General features: G+C 31.1%; 1 protein-coding gene and 1 long non-coding RNA gene across 3 annotated transcripts in view; one reads left to right on the top strand and one right to left on the bottom strand.

The window, feature by feature from the left end:
- Nucleotides 1–27,293, top strand: part of LOC145726172 (alkaline phosphatase-like) — a 115,931-nt gene that overhangs the window by 29,920 nt on the left and 58,718 nt on the right. For both annotated transcript variants that reach the window (XM_081975149.1, XM_081975152.1), the window contains exon 2: nucleotides 3,089–3,345. In XM_081975149.1, the coding sequence (XP_081831275.1) occupies nucleotides 3,237–3,345 (109 nt within the window). In that variant the 5' untranslated portion in view covers nucleotides 3,089–3,236. The remainder of the gene's footprint in view (nucleotides 1–3,088; nucleotides 3,346–27,293) is intronic.
- Nucleotides 14,263–15,307, bottom strand: LOC145731215 (uncharacterized). The gene is made up of 2 exons (XR_014178771.1): nucleotides 15,213–15,307; nucleotides 14,263–14,484 (listed from the first exon to the last, which is right to left on the bottom strand). It is a non-coding gene; the product is annotated as an uncharacterized LOC145731215 (long non-coding RNA).

Below are 27,293 nucleotides of genomic sequence, written 5' to 3'. Positions count from 1 at the left end.
AGCCACGTGATGAAGGGAGAGAAATATGTATTGGTGCAGAATATTATTCAGGAAAAAAGAAGCAGAGGAAGAAGCTGCAGCATCAAAAATGAGAATTGCTATGATGATACCTTCTGAGAGGAGATGGCCCTTAAAGAAGAAAAAGGGAGTTAATTAAAAAGGCATTTTAGAGATATTGATATAAAAAAGGTTCTTCAATTATTGACAACATAATCAGTTTTGCAACAGCACAACAGATGCTATTACTGAAAGTCATACATAAGTGAAACTAAATTGGTGTATGGACGTTTACAGTTGGCTGTATCGGCCACATGCCAGTTACTGATAAATTATCAAAACAATAATCAACAACAAATTTCCTGAAGCCAAACTCCGGTCGCATATTTAGTTACGTTCTCATTCACTGGCTGGCGATGTTGAAATTACAGATTTGAGCTGGCAAATTGCCAAGCTAAATATCCCCAACAAGGCTTTTGTAATTATCAGGCAGCGGAACTAGTGCATAGAGCTGTTTATGGTTGATTAAAACCGCGCGTGTTGACCGCAAGAGAGGTTTTAGTTCCAAATGTTCCACAATTTTAATTTTCGATATTGATTTAGTCGTTCACGTAGGCGCGCAAAATTAATCCGTTACGATTTTAAACCTCCCCTAATTACAATATTAGGTAACTAAATACTTTAGAGAAACCAAGGCGGGGAATTTTCAAATTCCTGGAATTTTCGTCGTCATGTCGCTTTTAGTATTCTAAAGAAAGGTTTAGTATGGAAATTTAAGGTCTTTAAAATTAAGTATCTAAATATAATATGGCGCATTCATTTGGAATCCTTAATTTTCTCTTGGTGTTAAGTAAAAAGCTGAGATTTGTGTGAAGGCTGTAACAAAACCCTACGACTTAAATGGATTTTAAGTAGGGTCTCAATAAGGACAGTTGTATACCTCAAGAGTCCTAATGTATTATAATGCTTCTCAAATTAACGCCACAAATTTAGAGCCAAACTGCCATGTTAGTCAAACCCTTCTCAGCGGAGGTCCAATAGGACAACTCTATATTATCCCAGTGTTATCTGGGTCTAGTGCGATAATTTTAGAATAGAAAATTTTATTAAATATTTCAAGACATTCACTTCTTAAAACGCTTTCGAGGAATTGAAGTCGAATAAAAAGCAGGGCGAATTCGGTGAAAATAAATTACCCTCAAGAAATGCAGCGCTATTTTGCATTTTTGCATGCACATAATTTATGATTTGCAATTTTCGTTTGCTCCGTTCGAAGGATGGAAAATCCATGAATAGAAAGCGTTGTTGTAGTCCGGCCGATATTGCGAAACTCGCCTAAATGGATATTGCAGGTCATTGCCGACAAATACGGTTCTTTTCTGCGTCGTAATGAACTGAAGGCCTGTTGATGATGGCTCATAAAATGCTGTCGATTTTTGATAGTATACAAAGCGAAGCTACATAAAGAAAAGTTTACTTTTTCGGCTTTAAAAGTAAAAATTAACCTAAAAGACGACGATGTAAATTTGAAAATATATTGTAAAACGAGCTGTATTGAAACTATTTAGGCCAGTTCATTTTTAATGCTTTTTATATCAATTCAATAGTTTAAATTTAGCTTTGTAGACAATGTAATGAAACAGTATTTCTACGGCAAAAAAAATGAAAACTTTTTGTATTAAAGCCTGGAAAATTTAATTAGTTTTCTAGTAAAATGAAAACTCCTTCAGTTGTACTAGACAGAATATTCTTTCAGAGAAAACATTAAATTACACAATAACACTGCTAAGCTATGATAAAGTTGCAAAAAACAATAAAGATTCTAAATTAAATGATGGATCCGATTTTTAGTGGATAGGGAATCTAGGTCTTCAAGAAAAATCAGAAGAATCAGAATCAGGTTACGAAATCGATTTTCAGGTATTTTTTTCATGTTTACAGTGTGTCCAGAATAAATAACGCTGTAATTTTGTTACAAACGCGATTTTCCGTAAATCTACACATTTCTATGTAAAATCACAACAAAAAATTACATAATTTCTAATCTAATTAATAACTATAGTTATTGAACCAAATTTTACTTAATTTAGTTTATTACAATAATCCTTAAAATGTATCCTAATATAATGTATTTTTCCTTGTGTGATAAAATTTTTGATACTCAAAATTCTATGTAAAAATTAAGTAAATGATTTTCAATTCAATAAATTATTAATCAATAATTGACCAAGAATTCAGATTTTTTCAATATTTGGAATGCAAACGGTTGAAGATTTCATCAAACACTTTTTTGATATCTATGGTATGATTTTATTTTTAAAACCTGCTCCATACTGGAAAAACTGACATCTACTGAACATATCCACAAAATTTATATTTTACATACTTATGTTAAGGGGGAAAGCAAAATTATACACAAATAAAAGTCTTAGTACACACAAACGACAAACTTTTCTCTACATTAACACAGCAAATTTAAATTTTAAACCATAAAAACTATCCTAGTCTGTCGTATCAAAAACCACGTACTTTCAGCTATACACTAGACACAATACCGTCACAAAACAAGTTAAAATAGTAATGCAACTTGTAAAGTGATATTTTAAAGTTTTCCAACTTCTAGTATAGTGTAAAACTTACAAACCCGTAAAACTCGTTTGTTTTCAAAGTTATAGCAACGTTTTTGCGTTCTAACACTTCTTGTAATTCAAATCTGATTTCAAACAATATTAACTTTGAGGTAGCAAAAAATTAGTTTTTAAACCAGAAATACAGATGGTGTCCCTCTAATCCTCTAATTCCTTTCAACAAGGCATCACCACAAATAAAGCCATTTCCCTTGTATCTAAACTTTTTACGATGTGTTCCCTTAAACTAATTTGAAAAGTTTTTTTATTAAACTTTCCTTTTGCTTGAACAGCATCAAGCCTGGGGAATTGTATCAATAGTTAGTCGAAAAGTTATATCGAAAATATGTTGTTCTTTGCCTTTTCTATTTAAAGAAGATTTTAATGAGGTTGTCATAATTGGTTTGAGACAACTTTGTTAAACAAAGCCAACTGTAGTTTCATAAAGTTTTCGTTTGTTTCAGATCTTGACTGCGCAACGATGAACAAACCAACGTTCCAGAATTGCCTTGGAATTTGATTGTTGACTCTCTGTTTTGGGTATTTCGTATGCGGAAAAATGTGAAATTCGTCTTCCGGTAGCTTAACGCAGAGAGTAACGTGTGACGGGAAATGATGTGCTTATTGGTTTATCTGAAGTGCTCGTTTGTCTTCATGACTGTAATATTTACGTTAGGGAGAGGCGTCCCGGCGAAAAATTCCAAACAGGATAAGATCCAGGGTAAGTAAATAGATCTCCGTTCACCTCGGGCTATAAATATTTATTAAGGCCTGTGCGATTGGGAGCACACGTCACCTGGTTTTGTACCGCGCCACGTACAAGTATGTTTACAAACCGGAAAAATAGATGTGGGAGTTCAGAATAAATTTCTATAAACATATTTCATAATTTTGTTGAAGATTTTGTGAAGAAGTTGTTCGAAAAAGGACGTTTCAAACATAACTAGATAACTGAATTGATTAATTATACTTCAAAACTTACCATCCCTATTATGTTTCATTATTTTCTTATGAATAAGCACAGCACAAGTGTGTATAACATAACCCAAGTTTCAACTTGTGTTTTGTGATTATGCTATGTACTTTGTGTCTAGCCAATTAAAACGAGTTATTTTTGTAGCAAAAAATAATTCTTTTTTTGTCAATATTCAAAACATTACTCAAACTTTAAAAAACTAGGATAAAAAAATGATCAACAAAAACAAAAAAAACTCCTAAAAACACTATATTTATGCATAAAATAGTTTTGAAGCAAAATAGCCTATAAATTGCAACGTTGTAACTAGTACAACTCAATATTGCAAATAATGGCAAGAAGTCATAAATTCTGGTGACTAAAACTAGAAAAAGTACTTAATAGAAAACATTTTTAATGTTATTTTTTTCTCCTTATAATTTAAACTTGTTTTTATTCAAAACTCCTGTAGAATAAAAATATAAATGTTGCATGTTTTACAATTTGAAATTTTATTGTTATGTTTGACTCAGGGTGTAAACGTAACTGTTTTTTTTATAATTGATTTGAAATATTCACGATTGATTGATACATATTCACGTATTTTTTGATCACTCTGTAAATTTATAAAGAAAAGTTCTTACCGTTTCAATTTTTTTTTATCCAAACATGACAGTTATGACTGTCATTATTAATGTCATTTTAGACAATCTGACATTTTTCGCGTCACGTGACAGTTTTTGACATGTGTCCACTCAACTTTCTAATGTTACCAGCTGCGAATTAAAATTGTCACGATCAGACGTAATTTTCTAGTTTCAGCTTTCCCAACTGTTTAAATGTAATTTAAAGATTTTTCAAAATTAAGACATTTTCTGAGTCACGTGACTGTTTTTGACGTGTGTCAACTTACCTTCACAATGTTGCCAATGTTGACGTGTAAATTTCTATTTTCAGCTTTCCCAACTGTTTAAATGTAATTTAAAGATTTTTCAAAATTAAGACATTTTCTGAGTCACGTGACTGTTTTTGACGTGTGTCAACTTACCTTCACAATGTTGCCAATGTTGACGTGTAAATTTCTATTTTCAGCTTTCCCAACTGTTTAAATGTAATTTAAAGATTTTTCAAAATTAAGACATTTTCTGATTCACGTGACTGTTTTTGACGTGTGTCAACTTACCTTCACAATGTTGCCAATGTTGACGTGTAAATTTCTATTTTCAGCTTTCCCAACTGTTTAAATGTAATTTAAAGATTTTTCAAAATTAAGACATTTTCTGAGTCACGTGACTGTTTTTGACGTGTGTCAACTTACCTTCACAATGTTGCCAATGTTGACATGTAATTTTCTGGTTTTAGCTTTCTTAACTGTTTAAATGTAATTTAAAGATTTTTCAAAATTAAGACATTTTCTGAGTTGCATGACTGTTTTTGACGTGTGTCAACTTACCTTCACAATGTTGCCAATGTTGACGTGTAATTTTCTGGTTTTAGCTTTCTCAACTGTTTAAATGTAATTTAAAGATTTTTCAAAATTAAGACATTTTCTGATTCACGTGACTGTTTTTGACGTGTGTCAACTTACCATCACAATGTTGCCAATGTTGACGTGTAAATTTCTATTTTCAGCTTTCCCAACTGTTTAAATGTAATTTAAAGATTTTTCAAAATTAAGACATTTTCTGAGTCACGTGACTGTTTTTGACGTGTGTCAACTTACCTTCACAATGTTGCCAATGTTGACATGTAATTTTCTGGTTTTAGCTTTCTTAACTGTTTAAATGTAATTTAAAGATTTTTCAAAATTAAGACATTTTCTGAGTCGCATGACTGTTTTTGACGTGTGTCAACTTACCTTCACAATGTTGCCAATGTTGACGTGTAATTTTCTAGTTTCAGCTTTCCCAACTGTTTAAATGTAATTTAAAGATTTTTCAAAATTAAGACATTTTCTGAGTCACGTGACTGTTTTTGACGTGTGTCAACTTACCTTCACAATGTTACCAATGTTGACGTGTAATTTTCTGGTTTTAGCTTTCTCAACTGTTTAAATGTAATTTAAAGATTTTTCAAAATTAAGACATTTTCTGAGTCACGTGACTGTTTTTGACGTGTGTCAACTTACCTTCACAATGTTGCCAATGTTGACGTGTAATTTTCTGGTTTTAGCTTTCTCAACTGTTTAAATGTAATTTAAAGATTTTTCAAAATTAAGACATTTTCTGAGTCACGTGACTGTTTTTGACGTGTGTCAACTTACCTTCACAATGTTGACGTGTAATTTTCTGGTTTTAGCTTTCTCAACTGTTTAAATGTAATTTAAAGATTTTTCAAAATTAAGACATTTTCTGAGTCACGTGACTGTTTTTGACGTGTGTCAACTTACCTTCACAATGTTGCCAATGTTGACGTGTAATTTTCTGGTTTTAGCTTTCTCAACTGTTTAAATGTAATTTAAAGATTTTTCAAAATTAAGACATTTTCTGAGTCACGTGACTGTTTTTGACGTGTGTCAACTTACCTTCACAATGTTGACCTGTAATTTTCTGGTTTTAGCTTTCTCAACTGTTTAAATGTAATTTAAAGATTTTTCAAAATTAAGACATTTTCTGAGTCACGTGACTGTTTTTGACGTGTGTCAACTTACCTTCACAATGTTGCCAAAGTTGACGTGTAATTTTCTGGTTTTAGCTTTCTCAGCTGTTTAAATGTCATTTAAAGATTTTTCAAAATTAAGACATTTTCTGAGTCGCATGACTGTTTTTGACGTGTGTCAACTTACCTTCACAATGTTGCCAATGTTGACGTGTAATTTTCTGGTTTTAGCTTTCTCAACTGTTTAAATGTAATTTAAAGATTTTTCAAAATTAAGACATTTTCTGAGTCACGTGACTGTTTTTGACGTGTGTCAACTTACCTTCACAATGTTGCCAATGTTGACCTGTAATTTTCTGGTTTTAGCTTTCTCAACTGTTTAAATGTAATTTAAAGATTTTTCAAAATTAAGACATTTTCTGAGTCACGTGACTGTTTTTGACGTGTGTCAACTTACCTTCACAATGTTGCCAATGTTGACGTGTAATTTTCTAGTTTCAGCTTTCCCAACTGTTTAAATGTAATTTAAAGATTTTTCAAAATTAAGACATTTTCTGAGTCACGTGACTGTTTTTGACGTGTGTCAACTTACCTTCACAATGTTGCCAATGTTGACGTGTAATTTTCTGGTTTTAGCTTTCTCAACTGTTTAAATGTAATTTAAAGATTTTTCAAAATTAAGACATTTTCTGAGTCACGTGACTGTTTTTGACGTGTGTCAACTTACCTTCACAATGTTGCCAATGTTGACGTGTAATTTTCTGGTTTTAGCTTTCTCAACTGTTTAAATGTAATTTAAAGATTTTTCAAAATTAAGACATTTTCTGAGTCACGTGACTGTTTTTGACGTGTGTCAACTTACCTTCACAATGTTGTCAATGTTGACGTGTAATTTTCTGGTTTTAGCTTTCTCAACTGTTTAAATGTAATTTAAAGATTTTTCAAAATTAAGACATTTTCTGATTCACGTGACTGTTGTTGACTTTTGTTAACTGGCTTTTTACGAATAGAACCAGTTCTATTTTTTGTCCAATTTAGAAGAAAATTGTTCAAAATCTTGTACAAGAAATTGAATAGTCTAAAACAGATTTAGTTGGCCACTCTGTACATACAAATTTAATGTTTTCTAAACAATTTTGGTAGCAGTTTTGACCTTTAATAACTCAATTATTTCAAGAGTTACGCCCAAAACACGTTAGGTTAGTAGATAGTTCAGAATCTAGGATTTTCAAAAATATCCCGACTTCAGTTTATGAAAACAAACATATTTGGAGAAAAATTATATATTTTTGAATCGGAATCAAATTTGGCAACAATGTATCAAGACGTGCCACTAAATTGAGAGAAACATAATGTTGCACTTATCTTTTTTAAAATTTAACAAGGTCTTTCGACATTTACGTAGACTTTCCCAACTGTTTAAATGTAATTTACACAAATTTCGATTTTTGAAACGGACATTTTCCAAGTCACGTGACTATTTTTGACTTGTATTAACATACCTTTACAATGTTGTGTAAATATATCCTCAGGAACGTAATTTTCATCGTTTTCTTCCATTTTCTATACGTTTTTCCTTTTTCTGCAGGAAAAACTGAAAAGTGTTTGTACTTTGACCAAAATGTAAAAAAGTCACTACCAAATTATTCTGACATTTATATGTTACTGAGATGCAAGAAGTTTATTAATAATTATTATTATCTCATAAAAAATCGAATTTTTCCACTTGTTGGATAAAACATTGTATGTCACTCATGTGTTATGTTTTCTAAGTCACTTGAAAATTTATAGCACTTGGCCATCTTTCTCGCGTAACTTATTTTCAACATAACACACTAGTACCATAGAGCAATTAATACTCACTTTTCATGTTATATTTATAGATTTTTTTATGTTCTTGTGTACATTTTTATTTTGACATATTGCTATATTTTTACTAAGTTAACTAACACACTATTACAAATTTCGTAGCCCTGTTCGCTTTAGTATTTTTATGACAGATTAAATGCTCGTAAAAAGAATAAGTAGAATAAAATCCCGTAAATCACCGGTATTTCAAATAGAAGCATTAGTAGCAAGATCTTAGATAGGTATGTGTCAAATTGGAATAGCTATAAAACTAAAATAAAAAAGGCAAAATCTTTGGTTTTACATTATTGCAAGTAGTAATAGGAAAACAATGCGAATATCACTTGCAATATGTAACATACTACGAATAAGTTAGAATAATATTGTCTTGAAATTAAGAACGTTTCTTTAAATTTGGAATCTAGTCAACAAAGTTTTACGCTATATAACCGCATTACATCTATGAAAACCCGACCGTTTCCTTGGTTAGGTCCAATTAGCTAAATAGTCTAGACTCGTTTTGAACTTTGAAAGATTAATGTTCTTCCTTTTGCCGCAAACCTACTTAACTTTGAAATAAAAGGAAAGAGCAATATATATCGACGGTTCGCATTCCTCCTCGTTCACACTCCGCCTAAATATTCTCCCGAACTGGAGCTAAATAAATTGCCGTTTGTTGGTGATTGGAGTAACTCTCAAATCTCACTTGCCCGTAGGGGGAAAAAAAGGCAGATTTCCACGCCACATTAGGTAGATTGGAACCGTTCTAAAAAATACCCTTTAAAAGGTGACGCATTTTTCTCCCATTACTTTTTGTTGTGACTTTAGGTCAGATCGTTATATATTTTGTTTTGTAAATTAACTGTAAGTTTGGTTTTAAGACCAAATTTATAGAAACAACGAAAATCTGAAGAGTTTGATGATGATAAATTTGATTAATAAACTATTAATACACTATTTCATACAGTAAAGCTAGATAATTGCATACTTTGATTTACAGTGTTATCCAATCCATCGAGGTATCTGTTGTCCAGGTAATAGAAATTGATAAAGTGAAAATTAAAACAATCTCCTCAGGTTATGGTCAAGATGATGAAATATGAAAACACTGATTTATAACCTTCCTTCCTTCCTTTAGCCAGTTTATTTATTACCTTCCAAGTTTCCTCTTATTTATCACCACAATGAGTGTACATAAAGTATGGCATAAACTAATTATTCTTTAAAGGGCACCTTTTATGATGATTTAATAGCTTATACACGTCTATAATTACTTTTACTTGGTCGTTTTTTGACATCAAAGCGATATACAGTGTGATCCAAATTGGTGATGCATGTATGGGGATATCCGTTATCGTAAGAGATACAGGATCCGTTAAATGGGAAAAGTTTTAGGGAATTCAATGCCATATTCATACCCGGTTTTGAAATTAGATTATCATTTGCCGTTTTTCGGCAAATTGGGAAAATATGAAACACTGGATTTTTAACTTTGCCTTATAGGGCCTTAACGAAGATAAAAATGCTACTTTATTAGAGCACTTTTTGACGTAGAATACTATGGTGTAATTAGAAATTAGGGCATCAATAGGTACATCATTGAAAAGGCCTTTTTAAGCGCTTTCCGAAAATTTAAAAATCTAAGCGATAGCGCCCATAAGATTTTCCAAAGTAGTCGTGCACAACTTCGAAACAAGTGCTGATAAAAAATTTCTAATTACACCATCGTATTCTCCGTCCAAAAGTGCCCTAATAAGGTAACATTTTCAAAAACATTTTTATCTTCGTTAAGGGCCTATAAAGCGAAGTTAAAAATGCAGTGTTTCACGTTTTCCCAATTTCCCGGAGAACGGCAAATGATAATCTAATTTCAAAACCTGGTATAAATATGGCATTGAATTCCCTAAAACTTTTCCCATTTAACCGATCCTGTATCTCTTACAATAACGGATATCCCCATACATGCATCACCAATTTGGACCACACTGTATTGATAATGAGCCAGATTTTCTTTAGTTTAATTAAAACGATAAATTTTTAACAATTAATGAGTTATAATTGACAAATTTTTTGTTCTGCAGTAAAAATCATCCTACGATAATTCATGAACAAGATTTTGATAAGGATTCTTGAGTTGAGCAACTTATAAACTAACCTAAAAGCCATTCCTTGTTCGAAAGCAAGCTGACGTACACTGTTATTAAGATTTTCTTCCTATGCTACTAAAATTTAAAAGTTACTGCTACTAAACAAAAAACAGCTCACGTATTTTTAACCAAAAGTAATCAAACCTCATTGTTTCTAATGACAGTGTAGCCGCAATAAAATTCTTAAAGAGCCTCAACTGCTACTATGTCAACATCATTACGTTTCACTGTGTTCGCGAACTGAACAATAAAATGGACGATAAAACTAGCCTAGCGGAATATAAAGAGCTGGATAATCGAGATGGGACGTCTCGCCTACAATGTAGCCATTAGCTTTTTGTCAGCTTACCGCAGTCCGGTTCAATCAGATATAGGTTTCCTCTTCATTGTTTGCTTTTTGATTTGTTTTGTTGCTGACGAACGGAACTACAACAAGGAAAATCCTGCAAACGATGGAAGCGGAATAATCGGTTTCCAATTGGCAATCGCTGACATACGAGTTGAAGCGTGCGTTTCGGTGAATTCAACAATTTTATTTTCAACTTTTATCCGTAATTAAACTTCAATTTTATACTTTCAACGATTGTAATTTGTTCGTAGGGCAACAGTGTTCTCTCTTTTGTTTGGCAATGTTTCTGTGCAACAAAGAAATAATTTATTAAAGTACTTTTGGCGTTAGTAATTTAAACTTCAAAAACCGTATATAAATCCGCTATACGAACGTCATAAAAGGAGCGAGCTATAGAAACAACCCATTAAGGATTTGAATGGAGTAGAAGCAAAATAAAGAGAGCATGCCGACACAGTATATGCATTTGTCAATGGTTCAGCGGAGTTAAACTAAAATTGAAAACATGGCGAAACATCGTTACTTCCAACGGCAAATGAAAATTGGAAAAAAGATGTTGAGATTATTTAAAAAAAAATAAATACATTTGCTACAAGCATAGAGTGCACTTCAATTTGCTTTACTCAGTTAGTATTAGATTTACAGAAGTATATTAGTGTAACTTGACACTATTATTTTATAAGTTTATTATCATGTAAAAGAGTTGATGATAATGACTGAAATGCAGTGACTCTATTAAACAAAATCTTCTGCAATTTAAAAAGTGCTTCTAGCAATATCAAATAATTCTTGAATTATTTGAATGGTTTTGCTAATAATTTAAAATAAACATCTGTAAGTATCTGGAATTTAATTTGGGATATTGAGAGGTTATAAACGAAACGATTATTTCAGTTTTCAAAGTTTTTACAGATCTCTAACAATTTTTCAATGGTTCTTAAGGCACAACGAAAAGTTTTTTAAAAATTGTTTATAGGTTTTTGAAGCTTTTGAAAACACAGAAAGTTTGGTATTGACTACTCAATTCGACATTTTCCAATTCCCAATCTACCTTCTTTCACAAAGTTTGGAATGTTACCTAAAAACGTCCAGTTATCTGAATAAATAATTACTAAGTTTGAAAAATTTAAAAACTTTTTTTTTTAAAACTGTATACTGGGTGTGCCGTAAAGAATGCGCCAAAATGCAAGGTTAGATTCTGGTCGTCAAAATATTAGGATGTCACCAAACATGCTTCAATAAAATGTTGCTCCTCTTCGATATACAGGTGTCAAAATATTTTTAAAATTTATTTAATAATATTAAGAAATTTTTGTCGTTTTTGCGTCAGCTGATAGAGGGCGCTAGTTACGCGTGATTGTGATGTTATTTTCGGCTAAAACTTTGATAGGACGTCTTAGCAGAATTTAGAGTAACGTATTTGATAGATCGATTATTTTTACGAAGAAAAGGTATACTTATTTGAAATCGATAGAACGAGCCAGTTCGGTGATATTCGACATTTAACAATTTGTAAACCTAATGGATGGGATGCTGATTAAATACGAGTACATCACGAAAAATGTATCAATAAGTAATATTTTTTCAGACCTGAAAACAATAAGAATTGCGTTAGCATACTTTATGGAAATGCCCCTCTTATAAAGAAAAACTGTGCTTTTTGGGGCGTTCTTTACGGAACACCCTGTATAGAACAAAAAACTAGGGAAAACAATTTGAACAAGAAATCAGTAATTTTGCTCTAAAAACGTTTTATACATTTGTAAATTTGTTTCGTAACGTTTTAAACTGAAAAGTAACATTTTCGCAATGTCGCATTTGTTTTAATGTTATGCTAATGGTGGACCCTTCTTGACACTAAACTCACAGATACTGTCCAAGTTTGACTTTTTAAATTTTGTTAATGATACAGGAATGTGTGTTTTTTATATTTGTTTGACTCCCCTAATAACGAATTATTGACGATTTGTAGCAAAAAAGCAGAAACGTCAAAACATAAAATAGAGCTTGTTTAAAAGACTTCCAAACCTGGCAAAACAAGTCCGAAAAAAAGAAAAATGGGAAGCTTTATTGCCAAAAATTACCCTTTTGGCTGTAATGAGGTTTTCTCTAGTTTAAAACCAAACACAATTTCCCAATACCCACACGCGACACCTTTTACTTTAACCCTTAATAACTTAACGGTTATATGAAGAATTACGGTTGAAAAGGGTATTGAGACTGACAGTTCCAGTCAAGGCTTTAAAAAATATCGACCCTTGAGACTTACTTAACAAGTTAATTTCCAAATGAGATAAAATTTGGTAAAAGTGAATCAAAATGTTAACTTGGTCTCAAACGTTACCAAATAACCACTCTGTATTGAGTTTATAATGTGGCCCTTATAAAAAATTGTGTATTTCATATCCAAACCGAAATATAACTTGGTTCAAAATGAAATAAAAGAAAAAGAGAATAACAAGATTAACTTTGTCAGTCTTTCATAATGAAATGAGGATTTGTTTTTCTTTTCTTAATGACTACAAAGTAAGGTACATTATTTCGTTTACTTCGGTTAAAAAAATATTGATTTATAAAACCTTATAACTCCTAAAATCAAAATGAGAATGATCTTTTCACCAGCTTATAATAATTATTGCATTAGCCCTATAGTTAAGAAATTAATTTACTTACAAACCACGATGTAGTTAACACTATACTTTAACACAGTACTTCAACTAGGTGAGTAATAGCTATCATTACATGCTCGTTGAATAATATATTATTATCACATTCATTACGTCAAAGTTTTCTTGGCACATTGTTTCTATTTTATGTATCTACGGACATTATTTTGAAATGGCTGACTTCACTTTACAGTATATTAGAGCTGGCGAGCAGAATCCAATTTAAATTTTATGGTAACTAAATTAGGTTGTGACAAAGGCCCTAAAAAGCGATAAACAAATAAGGACCCTAAAATTCCGAAAACTCGAATAGACGTTCTCGAATCACAAAGCATTCGTACTGAAGCTGAAACAAAAGTTGTTTCCGCAAATTCGATCGGCTGCGTTTTCTGAGCTTGCTTTATTAAAGGGGAGAAGCTTTTATTTTGATTTTTGGTATTTGCAAAATTGTTGCAAAATTACGTTACTTTTAATTTAGTTACAACATTTTGTTTGAACTTGAAATAGCTTAGAGTTTCAAAAACCCATTTCAGTTCAAAAAATCTGCAAACAGCTTTTTGATTTATTTACTTAACTGATTAATCAAAAATTGTAAATGTTCGAATACCATTAACAATCAATAATAACTCCAACTCTATAATAAAAAGATCAGATTGATCAAGGGAGCGAGTTTTACAAAAACTATACCTTTTCAGAATTTTTTTCTTATATTGATCGAAAAATTTGGAATATTCAATTTGTATGTTGTTATTAACATTTAGATGCATTTAAAACAGTAAATTCTTTTTAAGTTTTTGATTACGACGTAAGCACCCATTTTTTTTCTTTCAGGCAATTTAATGCTCCGATGTTCATCACTTGGCAATAGGGTTAAGGATACCAAGTCAGCGTATCTATTTTTTTTTAAATGAAAAGCCAAGATTGAAGGCCTAAGAAAGGTCAAGAAGGGAAAAAATGTCCTGCTGCAAAATATACATATACCTTGATACACAATGCAAGGAATAGAGAAGCAATGAAACATGCTATCGCAAACATCCATTAGTGGATACGCATTGGAAAAAAATTACTAATCAAATAGGATTTTGTTTCCTGAAAAATTTACTCTTTAATAACGATTTAGTTTTCATTTTAGTTGCTCGTCATTAAACAATGGTTGGGCACTTAGCATTTGCAAACATCAGTAGCAGTAGTATCCACAGCCTAATCCACTTCTAAAACGAACCAAAGTAGGCGTCGTACTCAAGGCTCGTAATGTCGTTGGCGTCAAAATCGTCATCGCCGTAGACCGAAGAAAAACCTAAAACAAGAACTGGAATAAGTAAACGATAAATATGTATAATAACAATAGAAGAGCACCTAATAAATTACAAAAAATACTAATAAAAAAAAACAGGAAACAAAATGATAAATACAGTTAATAGTAAGGATAAGTAATAAAGAAACGCTGAAGATAATGTAAAAATAGGTATCATAGGACAAACAAGTAAAAGTAAACCTTAAAATCGTTTTCTTTGTAAAAAATATTTTATTTTATACTTTGTCGTAATATGCTCTATTACGTAGTCAGTTTCAGTCAGTGAAATGATTCATTATGTTTTTTTATTTATAGTTATTTTTATGATATGTCCCAAAAAAGTTTCAAAGTTCACAAGTTTTTTTCTTGTAAAACATTCTGTATCATTTGTGAACAATAGCGTTTAAATAAACGTCATTTGCATTAAGGTTTTTATTTATTATGTACATTCAATTATACAGATACATTGGTAGTTACTACGATTAAAAGCAGGTGTAGGGAAGCTAACAATAAATTGCTTTTCTTTCATCTGATGTACTACAGAATAATATCAACTGTCTTCAGTACTAAAACAGTCCCAAATACATTTTCCTAAAAATACTAAATTTGGAAAACATAATTTGACTACTTTTAAAGAGATGGAAATTAAATTTAACTTTCAGTTTTGTCAGAATAATTAGTTAAATCATTAAACTATGTCTTAAAAGTGTAGTTTAGTTGTAGTTACTTACCAATGTCAAAAACAGAGCAAATGAGCAAAAAGCTCCAAATAATGAAAATAATTGTAGTGGAACTAGTCATGGTAGCTTACGAACTGTACAAGCCAAGGTACAAACTGTATTTTTGAGCTTCTTGTCGACAATTTATATACTACCCAGAAGTAGTTGTCATGTGTTGTTTTTTATTTTTTTTTTATTAAAAATATAATATTGTTAATTACAATTAATTACAATATATCTACTTAACCTTTTTTTAATAGAAAAACTATGCCACGTTTCTATAATCCTTTAGTGTACTTATCTGAAAACTATAAATTATAAATGTCAACTTTTATGTATACACGTGAAATAATGTATAATTAAAATAACCATATTACAGTTTTTTTTAACAGAAGAAAAAAAATTTAAGTTGAAAAGTTTGTAAATCTCATTATGTATTGCTTTGAATTCCAAATAGCGATGAACTTCTCAATACAGGGTGTCCCACGACGAAAGACATCGATTGATATTGGAAAAAGTATAAATAGGAGAGTTTTGAAAATTAGGCTGGATACTGATGTGGGCATGCCCAATCTAACTAAAATATTTTCAAGATGGTTGCACTTCCGTTTATACCGGAAGTCGATCACAACTTTTTTATTTTAAATAGAACACCCTATATATTATTACATATTTGGATTCCTCACAAAATTCTGACCAACTTTTGTCTACAATACCCTATGCCTATCTCTAGCCGTTTTCGAAATATTTGATGTTTTTCCAAAAAAGTGACAGTTGCAACGCTCAACATATTTTTGTACTCTGTCAAAACCGTATTTCATTTTGCAATGAAACTTTGGGTTATTGTAAATAAAGGATCGTTTTATTAAACTGAGGGTGCTTAATGACTCATTTGTATACAGGGTCGTCAAAAAAAAATCATAAACCTGCCAATAAAAAAAATGAAAAATTTCAAGTTTTTTAAATAGAAACCCACATTTTTTATGACGGAATCATTTTGAGCATTAAAAATTACTATACGTTTCAACTTACTTGCCTATACCTAAATCCAACCCATTTCGTTTTATTTGAGAACTAACCTTTTTTTTATTAGGCTGCATGGTTGGGATTAGCTGGTACTCTAGTTGGTCATGCTTTTGACACACGGTGATATTGAAGACCTGCAGAGCATGTTAATAACACTAGTTTTGAGTGTTTTGACAACTTGACAACAAAGTTGTGAGTAGAACATGTGAGGTATTTGCCGCTCGTTATCCAGAAAAACCAAAGCCATTACCAAAAGGTGTAAAGCAAATAATTGAAAATTTTAAGAATACGGGATCTGTGAAGATAAAAGCTATTGAAACAAAACCAATCCTTAATAATGCAAATATAGAAATTGCAATTTTGGGCTATTTTGTTGTAAATCCAACTTCGTCAATAAGACAAGTTTCCGTAGAATCAGGCATATCTAAAAGCTCAATTCAGAGGATCCTGAAGAAACATAAATTTCACCCTTTTTTATTTAAATTAGGGCAACACTTAAAAGAGGTTGACTTTCCGAAGAGAGTGGTTTTTAGTGAGTTTTTGCTGACTAGTCACTATGGAGAAGAATTGTTTTTGAATAATATTATTTAGAGCGACGAGGCCAAATTCACTAAAAATGGAATGTTCAATAGACATAATTCACACTACTGGTGTGACATAAATCCACACGTAATTAGAGAGAGAAATTTTCAAGAAATCTAGAGTTTTATGAATAAAAAATGTTTATTCGCAAATAAAACGAAATAGGTTGGATTTAGGTATAGGCAAGTAAATTGGAACGTATAGTAATTTTTAATGCTCAAAATGATTCCGTTATAAAAAATGTGGGTTTCTATTTAAAAAATTTGAAATTTTTCATTTTTTTTAGTGGCAAGTTTATGATTTTTTTTTGACGACCCTGTATACAAATGAGTCATTACCCACCCTCAGTTTAATAAAACGATCCTTTATTTACAATAACCCAAAGTTTCATTGCAAAATGAAATACGGTTTTGACAAAGTACAAAAATATGTTGAGAGTTGCATCTGTCACTTTTTTGGAAAAACATCAAATATTTCGAAAACGGCTAGAGATAGGCATAGGGCATTCTACACAAAAGTTGGTCAGAATTTTGTGAGGAATCCAAATATGTAATAATATATAGGGTGTTCTAATTTAAAATAAGAAAGTTGTGATCGACTTCCGGTATAAACGGAAGTGCAACCATCTTGAAAATATTTTAGTTAGATTGGGCATGCCTACATCAGTATCCTGCCTAATTTTCAAAACTCTCCTATTTATACTTTTTCCAATATCAATCGATGTCTTTCGTCGTGGGACACCCTGTATAGCAGATAATAGAACGTTAATATTTTATCGGGCATAGCTACAAATATTTATTAATAATTGTTATTGAATACTCCGAAAATTTAATAGAGTAGTGCATTTCGATGTTTCATTAATTAGTTCTGCATTGTTGCGCACCTTTTCACTCTAAATCCTTCAACCACAACACTAGATAATTTTGTTTTTACTGGAATAATAAAGAAAAACTACCACACAATACAATTTCAATTCAGTCACTCTTTTATTTGCCAGAATCATCCGTCATAATATTCGTTTTGTCACCGTTCCATGTTAACTGGCGTGTTGCCCATTAACCGGCACTGAACCCATTACTTACGACATTTTTCTTCCGGCCCATTCGGACGAACGGAATGTAAAGAACATTACTCTTTTTTATTACTCCGACTGTGAACTACCACCGAATAATATAAATTCCGAGATGCGAGCACCGAGACATTTTTCGGCGTATTTAAATTCTTCAATTATGACTTTATAAAGTGCATGAAACCGCTGAAGCCAGGTCTTGTCGCTCATTTTACTGATTAATAAATTTGAGGTCAACGGTTTAAAGATTAAATTATCAAATACTAAACCACTGAAATATTAGGTCTCAGTAATAATATTAAATTTTAATTTCGACATATTTTAGGTAGATTTTCAGTTTAACAACAACGTCCAAATAAACGTGAATTTGTAACGCAATTTAAGGTATTTTGCATGAAAATATGCCAAAAATTATTGTTTAATTGCTGCATTATTGTTGAGTAGAAAGAGATTGAATATGTTATATTTCAAAAGTAATTTATTACATTCCATTGTTTGTGCAGGAAAATTTGTTGTATTTTGTGTAGTAATTTATGGATGCAGTCCTGAAAAACAGGTGAGTTTAAAAAAGTTTATTTATTATAGTAATATTTTATTTATATCGTAATATATTCAAGGTTGAGATATAATCAGACATATTGTTTTTATACTTCTATACAGACAAAGGTAAGACTTTGATCGAATACAGGGTGAGACACAAACGAGGTACTTTTACAGCAAAAATGAGTAAAGTTTTGAAATTATTTTTTTTTAAATTCAAAAATAACGGATTTACAAGGTCTCATATATCTCATTTATTTCTGTAAGTATGAAGATCTCAAAAACGGTAAAACTGCACAACTTGGAGTTTTAATTACTTTCGGAGATATGCGAAAAAAAACGGTTTGGATTTTCGAATTAAGTTTTTGTTTTAATTATTTTATTTGATGAGCTAAAGCCTGGTTTCTAAACAAAATATAATTTTAGTATTAGAGTATCAGTAATAATATTAGTATTAACTGTAAAAATGCAAGGTGGTGAAATGATAAATTTATGGATGATGACTGACTAGATATAATTTTTGTGATAATATTCATCTGTCAATGCTGGGTTGTCAATACTGTAGGTGCGAAAAATGCAAAAAGATTTAATTTTAATATTAGCCATAAGAAATGTTGGATTTTAAGTAAATTCAATTATTACTAATACTAAAATTAAATTATTTTTTTTATAAACTCCTTCGGTCATAATCATTAAAACATACAATAAAATTAAATTTTGTTTTTCTAATTTTGGCATTTAAAGTGACACTTTTCAAAACTGATTACAGTGACAAAAAGTTTTACTTTTCGTAACTAGTTACGAAAAGTATCACTTTATGTAACTAGTTATGAAAAGTTCATTTCATCACTCCCTGTTTTTATGCATTTCCGTAGAAACATATGGGCGACATCCATCATAACATGTCGTTGTCACAGTTTATACAAGGTGCTATAAAAGTGAATATTTGTGTTAAATTACTTTAAAAGATGGTTTTTACCGCTTTTTGGTCAAAATTAGAAAAAAATATGTATGCAACACGTTTCGAAAATTTCTTATTGTGTAACACAAAATCGATCTTTTCGTAACTGGTTACATAAATAGCTATTTTATAAACTAGGCTTCTGAAAATAAATGACATTTTACTACTGTCACTTTTCCTCCTCTAACACGTGGCAATATCATATTTGAGATCCGACGTTTACGTTTTTGGTTATTATCATCATGAATCGTATCATATGCATCAATTTTGTAATTTCGCGAAAATAGCAAAAACTATATTTTTATTGTTAATGAGATAATACAAAGTATTTGACATTTTGTCATTGCAAGTTGGACGTTTCAGTTTTGGTAATACTATCCTACTTTTTTGGTGATTTAAAATTGATGTAAGTGTCGCTGATTTTTACAACAAAGTAAAAAATAAAATAGAAAAACACTTGCAACATTAAAAATGCAGTAAACTGTATTTTTTAAACAGAGAATTAGATATTTTTGTATGCTTTAGTACTGAACAAATCGCTAGGCTTAACCAGTATACTCTAGTCTGCTAGGAAGTTCCTGAGGTTTGAATAATTGTTACTTGGTAATGAATTTCCGATATTTGTCACTCTAATGTTGAGTTTAAATGGAATCCCCAACTCTGACACAGTCAGAAAATCAATTAGTATCGGGTTTATCGTCATTTGCAAAATTAATGCTTACATTGCTCATCGGTGTAGAGGTTAATGTTGTTAACATCGGCATTAAGTGTATTAGTGCTGTGGTGAGTCTAACAAGAAATAATTATTGTCAGATTTCCCTAAACCGGAATTACTCGAAAACGCTTTCTGTCCATGGTGCCAAACTAGATTTCAAAATGGTTATGAAATATTGCTGACGGCATTGTAAAATGGGGTTGGCCGCCCTGCTGTAATAGATTTGCAAAATACACAGTAAAACTGGAGCGGAATCATGATATCCGACAAACTGGATTTTGACGCTCGGTTCCTTGCACAAAGGAGTAAATATAAGGAACATAGAGAAAGGACTAGTCCGACAAAGCACCTGAGTTTACCGGATTCCAGTTGTAAATGTGGAGTAGAGTTTCTGTGAAATTTCGAATTGTAGCTGTTAATTACGGGAATCCAATGCAAATTGCTCATTAAGTATAACATTGCACTTACCACACTAGTTTATAGTCTTGAGAACAAGCAGAAAAGCAAACTCTACCAAAACTTTAGTAGAATGTTATGATGGTCTTTTGGTACAATTCAATGTTAAATAAAAATACCCTCTTTTATGCTTTCCCTATAATAAAACGCTTTATAATACAACTTTTTATTTCAACTCTCATGTAGTGAAACAAATTAACGCAATTTTCTTTTTGCGTGTTTCGCTGCGGAAAAAAAATGGCGTTTTGATAATTTTTGTGCATTTGAGCGGGACGTTTAATAAAGAAACCAGAGAATATCGCTTCTAAATAATGAATTCAGGTTTTTTGCAGGTAAAATTTTGAAATTTGCGTCTCGGTTAGTAGCCAAATATTTAAATTCGAAATTCTTGGCAACATTCTTGATGAAAATTGCGGCCAACCGAGAATTTTCGTTTTGTTTTAGGTTCCATTTTTCCAAACTTCAGACAGAAATGGAAACGTTACTAAAACAAGTTTGATATTTTAATAAGCACAAAAGACAACAAGTTGCAAAAATCAAATTTTCAAATTTTCATGCAACAGCAATAAAACATAATTTTTCATTTTAAAAATATACAGACTGTATCTAATTTTGTTGGCTAACCTAAGGAGTTGTTGCTTTAATCAGTTTTTCTCTAAATGTTGTCGTTTTCGAGATATTGACTCATGAATGGAATTTTCACTATTTGGAAGGCTGTAGCCGGCGAACTGTTAAAGATAGAGAAAATTGGTTTACATGTGCCCATTTTATTTTTTTTATTTCTGTCTTATGATGGTACTTTCAAATTTAAAAAAAAAAACAAAAATACTCAAAATTTTTCTCAAAAAATCTTAAGAAAATAAGATAGGAACATGTAAATCGTTTTGTTTTATCTTCAACCGTTGGCCTGCTATAGCCTTCCAAATAGTGAAAATTCCAATGTTTAACAGTCAGTATCTCGAAAACGACAACCTCTAGAGAGAAACAGAATAGAACAAAAACTCACTAAAATAGGCAACAGAATCAAGAAATAATATTAGTTACTAGGGTTGTCAAACGAAAATCCATTGTTGCCATTGATCACGAAAATATTTTAGATGGTATTGCTTATGGCCATATTACTTAATAAAATTTTGATTTCAGTATCATTTTTGGTTTCATGGAAACAGTACCTGGCATTCTTAGTTGGCTACCCTTTGTACAATAATAAATATGTAAATTTTAAGAGGATAAGAAGTAGGCATGTCGCCCATAAAAATATTTTATATTCCGGGTCACGGCAATATTTTAGAAACAAAAGAGACGGAAAAGTTAGAAAAAGTGATGTCGAGAGGCTATGAGAATGCCAGAAATGTTCGGGTTTATATTGTTCGGTAGCAACAGCCTCGGGTCAAGACAACGTTGCTATGAATGCGGAAATTTGGAAATTACAAGGAAGATTGTGTAGCTGAAGGCTGGTTGTTTTAATTAGCAGCACAAATATTATGTTGCTGACACTATATGCAGTTACGACTTAACAAAATCCAGTATAATCTAACATTATTCTGGAGAGTCTGGAGTAAAGACATTTTCAAGAACTATCCAGAACTTTGAACTTTTTAGCTCCTTGAAGAATGACATTTCCAACTTTTTGAATCCATTGTAAGTTTTAGCATTTAATGGATAGTTGCTATTCAGGATACTTTTCATAAAAACTTTTAAAAAATTGTACAAATTTTTATAAATTTTCTTGATACAATTATCTCTCTTTAAGTTATAGGATGTAATTAGATTTTCTTTGTTACTGTAGTTGTAGTCTATACTAAGCTCAATGTTCCATTATCTCGGGCTGCGGAAAATATACCAATAGCAAACTCAAAACGGTGCAAAGTTTTATATGGAAAGTTTCAATGCAGATTACGGTAGAGTACTAACTTTTACATGGTTTAGTAGAAACAAACTCTGATTAATATCGCGTTACTCGCAAAATATTTAGTACATAAAGAACACTATGCAAGCAAGCTCAATACATTTTATTTGTTTGCCATATTGTTTTATCCAAATTAAAATTAAGCTTCATTTGGATTTGTTGAAATTAACCCTAAATTTATGTATAAATGAAGGATGTTTTTGTATGTTTATTGATCAAATTACATGAACGAAAATGTGCCAAAAAATTATTATTTACTGATAATTTAGCAGCTGAACCAAAAATTCGTTATTCAATTACGGCAAAACCAATTTTTTTTAATTCAAATTCCGCAATACGTTTTGCGACATATTTTCGACGCTAAAAGCTCGTTTTAACTAGCAGATGAAATATTAATTATTCGCTTGTTTCAGCAGAGCATATAAATTATTTTTTGGTCCTTATAGTTTCCGGTTTTACATTATTTTGTAGCACAGGGTTGAAAGAATATTAGAATCTGCTTAAAGAGAAACAAACTTTAAAAAACGTTATTTTGTTATTAAATTATTTGAAGTTGTGTGATATTGCTTCTTAAGAACAGCCACAAAGAGAAGTATAACCTACACCGTTTCCAAGGTATTATGTAGTATAATGAGTTAGTTATTTCAGTTTGGACGGAATAACCCTAAAGGTCGTAGGTTAGTCTATGTTTAAAAAAACGTTATCCAAATGATGGTTTAGTTTTGTTTAGACAACACAATAGGTATCTCTTTATATTTCAAAAAGTTTTTACAAAAAAAGTCTTGAAATAAAAATTTTGATGGCTACTTTCATAAAATTAGACAAAATAAAAGTGTTTTCCTACGACTCTTAAATAATATAGCCATTCAGAAGGATAACCAATCGATCAACAACTTTATTACTAAGGTTTTCTGGTTTAAATTATATTTGGACGGTTTTCTCCATATTTCACCATTCTTTAGGCAAAAGGTTGCTTCTGTTAAAGGTATCCTAAGTTATCAACGCATACAAATTGAAAATTTACTTAAACAAATGCGAAATAACAATGACCCTAGTGTAATCTACACTTTTAAGCAGGCATTCACACGTGCATAATATTAAGATTACGTATTTCCACTTTGGGCAACGACCCAGTTAAACTGTTGCAAAAATGCATAAAACGTCATTTTCATTTTAATATTCCTTTGAACAAGTATATAAACCACACGTCTAACTAAACTAAACGTAAAAAGCAGCAATCATGAAGCCGGCTTTAGTATTTCTAGTATTTTTGGTTTTATCGATTACGGTGGTTATCACAAAGGCTGCTCCTCCAGAATGTCCATCTCCAGTTCGGTGCTTTTGGTGTCGGGACAAATGTCCAGAAGGACAAAAATTAGTTGTGGATCCATGCAGTTGCTGTTTTAATACCTGTGAGCCGGCTTAAGTGCGTAAAGATTGTTGCTTGCTATTTTTGTGTCTATTATTTGTGGGAATATGTTTACTTAATCAATAAACTGTAAAGCAATATGAATTTTTTTTCTCGTAATATAAGTAAAAAATTTAAAAACCATTGAAATAAGTTATTAATTGTCCCTTGAAAAACAAATACTTGTACAGGGTGAGCAAATTTCGATGTTTCTATAGGGGATTTCTAAAAGGTAAAAGAAAACTGATATCCCAGTCACAATGTCTTTTTTTGAAAGACGTTTAGTGTCGTATTAAAAAATGTAATAAAAAATTGTTTTGCTATTAAGTCCTCTGGTATTCAAATTAATTGTCCACTTCAGTTCTGTATTAACACTCACTATCTTACTTCCTATAAAAATTTATTTTACTAAAATTACACGTATTATTAGTTGTAATATAAAAAAACACTACTTCAAATAACAATTACTGATTGTAATAAGGATCAATAAATTTTACATTACAGTCACAATTGAGCTTGTAAAGTAATAGTTGAAATATCATTCCTCAAATTTTAATTAACTCTACTTGAACGTCTAAACTTCTTTTCTGTCCTGTATGACCGTAAACTTTTGAAATTCGAAACAAGAAACTTTATTTTCCTATTACGCAAAATGAACCAGTAATAACTATAAAACGTGGAAAGTTTTATGCAGCATTGGAAGCAGCAAATTCATACGGGCAATATTGCAAACTCAGTAAACTACCGGCAGTATAATGCGCTTGATATAATGTTCCATTACTTTTGTGGGTTAATATAGGAACTGAAATAAAACATGCACGTTTTATTATTTTAAATGCTGCGATTTGTAAAGTATATGCTGAAACAAACTTGCTAACAGTCAAATAAGCGGCTTAAAGTCTGTTGTTTTAATTAGCAGTTGAAATATCGTCGCAAGTTTTAATTAACCGGGAATTAACAGAAATTTCGAGTTCTTGTTTTATGAAATTAATGCTCTTTTCTCAACATGTCCCGTGTATATAAGGCAATAATTGATAATCCGACAACGCCCATGCCGGGAATTAATTCCTGTTACGCTATGCTACGTATTTTGGCGAAACTCAGCTGCTGAAATGATGGCGTAATGGGATGGAGATGGGTCTATATTTCATTATATACTACAGGAACTTCAACACCTGCTAGTCGAGTTTTAGAACTAAACTCCTTAGCTTTATTACCCTGAACTATTTAGGTACAGAATTAAAAGGATAACGTTTTATAATAAAACATTGATGAATGAAACTTCTCGAGAATCTCCGACACAGTCGTTTTCTGAACTGCGAACAAAACTGTCCAAGGCACCAAATCTCATTTCGTTTGTAAATGCGATGGCAATTTCTTTATTCGGACGGGATTGTACAGACCCTGTCAGCGTTTTTCGTGACACGCTAATAAAATGCTTTATGGCGTTCTCACAAGGAAATTCGCCCTAAAATTCGTTGACCTGCACCAGGGATATCGAAAACGACTTTTCCATATTTTGCGATATGGAGAATTTATTATTTCTCCTCTTTGCTTTGTTTTGCCGGTCTTCCAGAAACGCCAAAGGCAAGTTATAGGGCCCCTAGAAAGTTTTACTGTTTATTGACATCGTAACTACCATAAGCTTTCAGCAGAATGCATCAATGTGATATGTATTCCAACACTTGAAATTGTTCAGGTGACGTGACCAAAAGAAGAAGAAGGTTAGACATAAACATGTATAAATTTTCAGTTAATTAAAATATTGTATTGTAAATAAAATTGTAGGTGTAATAGTTATGTGTTTTTAATGGGTCGCCCTGTATATTTTTTTGTACCGATTTAAATCATTAAGAATTGTTAGATATAATCTATGTGTCGTTTACATTGTTACGTCATCTTATTTCTGCTTGATTTTTTTAATATCTTCAAAACACATAAGTTGTTAAGGATATTCGAAATTCAGCACTTTTTTGCAATCATTACTCATTAAAAAATATGTATTTTGTTTGAAAGTGGTATAAGACTTAAGTTAAAATCTAATTTTTAAGTCAAGAACGAATAGTAAATAATTCTGAAGGAAATATCTTAACTATCTTCATGAATATGGAGAAAATATTCACAAAAGTTACTACGGTAATTGTCCAATTTATTCCAAGTAATAAATATGCATGAAACTGAAACTCTTCAATAATTGTTCGACCAAAAAGTTGAATAAATTTTTAACTAATTATTATAAGACGAGACAAAAGGTGCTAAAATTATTGTTGTAAAATAAAACGATTCTATTTTAGTAATTTATTTACTTTTATGAACAATAAGAAATTAGAAAGATTAATCAACCAAAAATGCTTCTTTTAGTCTCAAGAACAGTAATTATTAAAAAAAAATAAAAATACTGATATTACAGTTTTATTAACAAAATCAAGTTTTTTTGTTGTTTAAAAATACGATTACTCGTTAAAGCAGAATTTGCAATGTAACAGGAGTGGCTGTGTGTCCAATTAAATAATTCTCGCTTGGTAAATCTCGACAGCGAATAATATTTAATTAATGCTAGAATTTAGTCGAATTTGGACCTAACTTTTTTGGTAATCATTAATAAGACCAAAAATAACTAACTAATGAGATAATTGGGCAATTATTGTTTCGTCGAATTTTTTGTTCATCTCAAATTTCTTTCCTTCTGGTTTCTGTCTAAATTATCTAAAATAGTTTTGCAATCCCAGTGTTGCCACTACATGAAATCAGTGACAACGGATTTTTTGACACAATACAAAATTATTTTAGATGTGATTCTCTTGCAACTTTTAATTATACACTTTTTTGCTTCAAGCTTCTGCTATGGAAAGTTTTCCCAAATACAGTACCTCGCCATTTTTAGCCACACGGCCCTTTTCTAGTCTTACAGGGATGTTGGATATATCCTTAACAGTTTAGAGAACGGATATGAAATCACATTCTAATCTTAACTGTGCCATAGGAAATAGACCAATGATCGTCCTCGTGCGATAGGAACATCATGTTTATATGATAATACAGGGTGGTCCAGTTTTAAATGTCAATAATTCACCATTCCATAACCCATTAAAAAATAAGTTGATATGCATTATGTCATTTTCCTGAAAAATGCTTCCTAAGAAAAATACAGTAATCGGTTTATTTTTATACTTATTCGGTTCTATTATTTATACTTATTATGAATGACGTTTGCCAAAATTCTCCAGTAGCGTAGATACAGGAAGATGGTGTTCATGTTTCTGTCTGATTCTCTGGATATTTTTCAAAAATTTCATTTTTTTTTACTTTACTTGTCCAATTTGACGAAATAAGTACCTCTTATGATTTGAAGCTTCATTTACGAGATAATTGAGTTATTACGTTCAAAGACCCAAAATCAATCCAACTTAACTTAAAAATTGTCTTG

Source organism: Ips typographus, linkage group LG1 (assembly GCF_016097725.1).
Source record: "Ips typographus isolate SLU linkage group LG1, UJ_Ityp_2.0, whole genome shotgun sequence".
Taxonomy (NCBI): domain Eukaryota; kingdom Metazoa; phylum Arthropoda; class Insecta; order Coleoptera; family Curculionidae; genus Ips; species Ips typographus.
This window is presented reverse-complemented; position numbering and strand designations above follow the sequence as displayed.